General features: G+C 40.4%; 1 protein-coding gene across 1 annotated transcript in view; it reads right to left on the reverse strand.

Annotated features, from left to right (window-relative positions):
• Nucleotides 1–3055: 3055 nt before the first annotated feature.
• dhfr (dihydrofolate reductase) overlaps nucleotides 3056–6846 on the reverse strand; it is a 36491-nt gene continuing 32700 nt past the window's right edge. Inside the window, exon 6 of the mRNA XM_008419291.2 lies at nucleotides 3056–3560. Coding sequence (XP_008417513.1) covers nucleotides 3485–3560 — 76 coding nt within the window. The 3' untranslated portion in view covers nucleotides 3056–3484. The remainder of the gene's footprint in view (nucleotides 3561–6846) is intronic.

Genomic DNA, 6846 nt, shown 5'->3' on the forward strand with positions numbered 1-6846 from the left:
CAGAACGCATGAACCAGGAGCTTGAGACCACCCTGCGATGTCTCACCTCCTCCAACCCCGATGACTGGGCCCAACACCTTCACTGGGCAGAGTACGCACATAACAGTCACATTTCCGCTGCTACTGGTTTCTCACCTTTTGAAATAGTCCTGGGCTACCAGCCGCCACTGCTCCCTTCTGACGAATCGGACACCTCGGTCACGTCKGTCCAACATCACATCCGCAAGGTGCGCAAGGTCTGGAAGGATACTATCACCGCTCTCAACAACACATCCGCTACTAATAAAAGGCTCGCTGACTGGCGAAGGACTCCTGCACCGACGTACTCCGTGGGACAGAAGGTATGGCTGTCCACACACGACGTTCCCCTCAAGTCTATGTCCAGAAAGTTGTCTCCTAGGTTCATCGGGCCATTCGAGATACTGGCACTCGCTGGCCCTGCAACGGTGCGATTACGACTCCCTCCGTCCTTGCGCATCCACCCGACCTTCCATGTGTCCCAGATAAAACCAGTACGCTCCAGTGAACTCTGCCCTCCGGCCGAACCCCCTCCACCCTCCCTAGACAGAGAGGGCCAACCCGTCTTTGCCGTCCGCCGACTCATTGTCTCCCGTTGACTGGGAGGGCTACGGCCCCAAGGAGGGGTCCTGGGTCCCTGATTGTGGATAGCACCCTCATTAGGGATTATTGGGACTCTCAACCCTCATCCTCTGCTCGGCCGCCAGGTGGCGTCCGTTAAGGGGGGGGGGTACTGTCAGGGTCTGTGTTTTTTCCCCTTTTTGTTTCTTAGTTTGTTTTCTTTAGTTTTAGTTTTATTTTATCACTGGTCTCTGAGCCGCTATTCCTCGGACACCCACAAGATGTCACCCATGTGCTACCCCTGGGAAGCGGCGGAAGCTCCTGTGTCTTCCCCCGACGCTACCGGTGTTACCGGTCAGACGCCACCCCTYGTGTGTTCGTCTTCCCCTCTTCGTGGATCCTTCTCCGGTGGATTCCCCTTYGGAGCGTTCCGGGTCAGGAGACCCATGTCCGAACCTCACCGGAGAGAAGGGATTACAAGAACCGGAACCTACGCCGCTACTCCGGCCGTTAATTATCACTGTCCGCTCTCCAACGAGCCATACTCGCACAAACCCAAGCCGATCACTCCCTCCTTCTCAAGTAAGCATTCTCTGATTAGTTCTTGACAACAAATTTCCTCGCAGTTTCTAACCTTGTGCCTCTCATCGGCAGTAAGACGACCTGGTCCTCCGCTCCAGTATTCTCCCCCCTCTCCATTCTCCCCCTGACTTCAATAAACCATAATTGTACTTTTATTTGTCTCTTCTGGTCATGTTCTTGTATGTGGGTTCGAAAGATTAATACCAACATGACAGATAAAAGTTTTTAGAGTAGACAGGATGGATGCATCACTTCCTCTGCCTCTCTTTTTATCCTGATGTGTCCATAGGCATGAATACATAGATGCCTCATTGATCGGGTCGGCTTGTTGCTGCAATACATCACAGGGTCCGCCTTACTGACTGTGGCATATCTTATATTAAGCTAATCCAAGTAAATGGACCAAACTTCCTAAAATGCAAAGTATTTTAAGTTAATACCTGTCACTGATACACATTCTCTCACACACATTTCTATAATATATTTGAGAATCAAAGAAAGCACTAAATACAACATTTCTAACTTTTTGATGTGATTAATTGTTTTGGAGGCTTTGTGAATAAAGAGCACAATGTTTATATTTGACACAAGGGTTAGGGTTAGGGTAGAATATGTTAGGGTAGGGTTAGGGTTAGAATAACATTGTAACATATTAATAGGGTAATAACATATTGTCAGAATATGTTCTGACTAATCGCTTTTATATTGACATTGATGAACAGACACACGGCTTTACAGAGGTGTGTTCATAAACATATTTTTACAATTCCATAATTTAATGTTCATTTTGTCATTTCAAGATATGAAGAAAAAATGTTACTTTTAATTTTTAGGTATTTTATTATAAAAACAATACACTTTGGTAAATCAGTCATTGTCAAACATCAGCTACATGTTTCTCTTACTTTTACATCCTTATATACCTTTCATATAGAAGTACTTGATTGTGTTTTACCGTCATACTTTCACAATTAAGTTTTTTTTTTTTTTTAATACATCTTAAAATAATGTAGTCCTGTGTCCCCGGGCCATTTGGGGCGCTGTTTTACAGTGCTTTTTTCTTCTTGAAAATAGGAAAAGGAAGTAATCCAACAAGAAGTTGTCTTTTCTTCATACGGGAAATAAAGAAAGACCTTTTTCTCCAATTCAAACACACCATCTGCTCCTTTATATCCCTTTGAATGCCAATATGAGAATCTCAGTTGTGTAAGATTGAAAGACATAGTCATCGTATTTGGCTGCATGCAGTTTATTAGGTCATATTATGATTTGAATACATGCAGTGCTGTCTGGATGTGTCATATTATAAGAACTTATTATGGTTCTTCTGCATACATTTGTTTGCGGTGTTCTTGACTTTTCTTTTATTTTGTATTGAAAGATAAAATTTTTCAAAAGGTGAGAAACCTTGGGACCTGCTGGGTCGGGCGAGGAACCCATTATAAATGCTTGCAGTTCTAGTTTCATTTAGGCTTCACAGCTATTCAGTCCCAATCCCTTGAATTCCCTCCCCGTGTGCATGTGGACATGCTCTTACTGTCACTACTAAAACACAGCCCTCAGATCTGCTGTTGTTTTTCTCCAGGCAATAATTTTCAATCAATTTCACAAAAATGAGCCTCTGTTTTATCCAACAGACATTCATGGTTGTCACTTGACTGTTTTAAAGATCCAGAATGATGTCGTCACAAGCAAATACCTCTTTTCTATTAATTTTCTTAAAAACTTAGTTATTAAAAGTTAACTCCTGAAATAATGGATAATTTCTAAGATACTGCTCATATGAATCACTAAGACTATAGTTCCTTTTCTTTAGTGAGTATGGCCTGCCTCCCAACATTGACATTACCAGGAGCACCACAACCAACATGAAAACACTCCAAGCAATAAGGACTTAATGATTTAAAAGATTAGCATTTTATTTAAAATCAAACATTTCTAACTTTGCTATGCTTCAGCTTGGTCAATTAGTTTTTCTAAGTTATTGAAGTGAGAGAAACTAATATATGCACTTGTTTTTAATAGAGAAGCTTCAGTTACAATAATAATTACACTTATTTATCTCGGGTAATCAACATACAACAACACTGAGCAGGAAAATGGGAGCTTTGATGAAATGCTTTCACCTTCCCAAGCGATGCTAATCAGATTGATCATAACAATGACCATACACTCCTTGTTTAACCTACAGGAGCCAGGACAGACTTTCTGCTACCAACTGTCCCAACACATTTATAAAACAGTAAATCAGTAAAACAAAATTATGCGTGAACATTTACAGTGCATTGTCCCATTATCTTATTTTTTCATATTACGTCATTTGTTAAATATTTTCATACACTTCAAATTTGTATTGGATTCCATTCTCCTCTTGAAGCTCTTTTGGGACTCCTGGAAATCTGAAGAAGAAAATAAATATGATGTAATGCACAAGAGTAGAGAAAACCCTTCAATTCATTCCAATTGAGCCTATCATCAATTAATTAATAATAACAATAATCAATGTAATTTGTACTGCACTTTTCATTAGAAAAAATCTCAAAGTGCTACACAGTGCAACTAAAATCGTAGATAAAATCGACATAAAAATCATGTGGAGGCAGAGTAGGCTTGCTTAAATAAAAAAGTCTTTAAGCCTCTTTTGAAGTCAACCAGTGGTTGTGGAGCTCTCAAATAATTCGGGAGAGAGTTCCAGAGACGGGGGGCAGCCACAGCGAATGCCCGATCTCCCATGGTCCTTAATCTGGATCGAGGAAGGTGGAGGAAGTTGCAGTCTAGTGATCGTAGAGATCTGCTGGATGAATGTGGAATGAGAAGGTCCTTCAGACAATCCGGTGAAGTTCTGTTTAAACATTGATGGGTAATGAGAGCAATTTTGTACTGAATTCTGTAGGTGACAGGAAGCCAGTGAAGATCATGCAGAATCGGTGTAATATGGGCAGATTTCTGGACTCTCAATAGAATCCTGGCTGCGCTGTTTTGAATGTATTGAAGCTTAATTATTCAAAGTAGATTAATAAATTTCTATCCAAGGAAAGCCAACAGATAGCATCACCGACTGGCAGCCTTCTCTCCTCCTGGACAAACATGTAGCACTTGTGTAATGTTGTTGACTTTACAGCAATCATTGTAATGTCAACAAATACAAACGATTGAAAATATTTTCAAAAACCTAATTTTATCTAATTCATCTACAGTTCAGTTAGATGAATTATGGTCAGCTGGTCTCTCAATGCAATTGATCAAATTTTCTCAACGAGAAGACGGGGCAAAGGAGAGCCTGCATGTCCTGCTGGAACTCACCTAACAGGATACATTTTGGACTCTTGGGATGTCCACAAAAACTTTTGTCTGTCCACATTGTACCTGGAAGATGTGGAGCATCTGTATTTATTTCATTATAGCGGGATTTCTGCTGGCAGATACCTGGCATATCGACAAATTCAGAAGACGTCGGCAGCTGTTTTGGCCCTTGTCAAGCTGTCTGATCAGTGTGTGTGCCTGAATGCTGTGGGACCACAGCAAATCAGAGATTTGCAGCCTGGCTGCAGGTACTGGAGCTCACCAGCAGGTTGGAATTGATCTGGAAGAATTTGCAAATCCAGCCTGGCAGGAAAGGCCATTTTAACAGGAATGATTGGAATTAACAGATGCACCAGGAGACTTTAGGACAGACTGAAAATTTTAAATCTGTCTGAGCTAAAGAATATTCTTATATCAGCTGGCTCCCCTGTGTCTGCCTCCACTGGCTGGCTATCTCTAATCTCCTAGAGGATATGTAAACAAGGTGCTCTTTCCCATCTCCTACCCTCTTCCGAATGACATCCGTGGAATGGCTGGACTCAAGTACTTGCTCTGAGATAATATCACCTTTATTAGAAACTGTTTGCATGGGAGAGAAGACTATCAGAATTCACGGTCAAACTGCATGCACATCCTCATGGTTACAGATACACACTCCCCGACTTCACTGCCTTCGCTAGCTCATGTCTAGCTGCAGAATTTTGAATAATTTGGAGACGCTGTAGAGAAGATTGGTCCATATTTTCATAAAATGAGTTGCAATAGTGTAAACGTGTAGTGATGAAGGCATAGATAAGCTTCTCAAAGTCTTTAAGACAGAAGCTTGATTTAACCTTTGCTACAAGGTGCAGATGAAAAAAGCTTGATTTCACAATAAAGCTCACTTGCTTAAAACAACTGTCAAAGATGACACCAAGACTCCCAACAGAAGACTGGTAAAAAGGAACAAAGGAACCAAGAATTTTATCAATCATCTCTTCTGGGAGTTGACCTGAATTGAAAGTCCAAAGAAATACAAGCTGTAAAACATGTCTGGAAACCAAAATAAAAGGCCCTGAGTGAGTAGATATCGCTGAACTATGAAAACCTCGGGTGCGCAATGGTGGAAAAAAATAAAATAATAATAATTTCAAGATTTCCCAAAAATGACATCTTCTTATACAGCAAATTCAAATAATTGTTTTACTCAACGAGAAGACGGGGCAAAGGAGAGCCTGCATGTCCTGCTGGAACTCACCCTAATTATTCCTAATTATATTCCTAAGTCCTAATTATTATTAATGAACTCCAAACAAGCTTCTAAGATATCAATATTATGGTGACGATATATGATATACTATACTTACTGTGCTGCTAAGAAAAGTTATAAAATTAGGTTTTCAAAAAAAAGAGAGGGAGAGAGAGAAAAAGGCAAGAGTGTTAAAATTTCCGGTCTGTGTCCAGAACATTACGATCAAATAATCAGTTATAGTTACAGTTACATAGTTACAGTTCCTCGGACTTGACTTAAGAGGAAAGGAGATCGAGCTTTTTCTTTTGCTGCTCCTGTTTTATGGAATAACTTATCTTTCCAGATTAGATCTGCCCACAGCCTGGATCATTTTAAATCGCTTCTTAAAACTCATTTTTACTCTTTGGCATTTAATTGATGTATTGTTTTGTGCTCTGTTTTGTCATTTGTGTTGTCGTTCTTGTACAGCACTTTGGTGCCGTTTTATACCTGTTTTAAAGTGCTATATAAAGTGTTATTTGACGTTGACATTAATTTCTAACCCAGTTTTTCTCCAAGAGTGGTGAGTAGACTGTGAGATTATCAACCAGTTAGCATAGTTAGCTTAGCTACAGACTACTGTTTGACTCCATTTCACAATCATTTAATGAATTAAGAAAGGAAATTAACATATTCATATATTGAACTTGTCCTTTGTACCTTTTACCACACCTAACAGGTGAGTCAGTCAGCAGCAGCTCTAACCCACATCCCTCTTGACCCGTTCTCTCCTGAGTGAAATTAAAGCTGCAGTTTGTAACTTTTATATAAATATTTTTAAAACTGTCATTATGCTGTGACAGTATGGTAWGAGAGGTAATCTGTGAAAAATGTATTTCTTCTGCCTTCTCCCAGTGCTAGAAACAACCAGTCGATGGCAGGATAGTTTTAGTGCCGTCAATCATAATCTCATTTGGTGCTGCTCATTTTTCCTCCCCCTCAATTTGTGCTGTGCTGCAGCTACCATAGCTCAGAGCTATCCAGATTCAAACTGTGAAGGCTCAGTTTAGTTAGATAGCTACCAATGATGGCAGATTTCTTGTAATGATAAGTTGTTTCTCCACCATTAGCATGTTTAGCAGTGAGTGAATGAGGCTAATTGACAGCGCTAA

This window comes from Poecilia reticulata, linkage group LG9 (assembly GCF_000633615.1).
Source record: "Poecilia reticulata strain Guanapo linkage group LG9, Guppy_female_1.0+MT, whole genome shotgun sequence".
Taxonomy (NCBI): domain Eukaryota; kingdom Metazoa; phylum Chordata; class Actinopteri; order Cyprinodontiformes; family Poeciliidae; genus Poecilia; species Poecilia reticulata.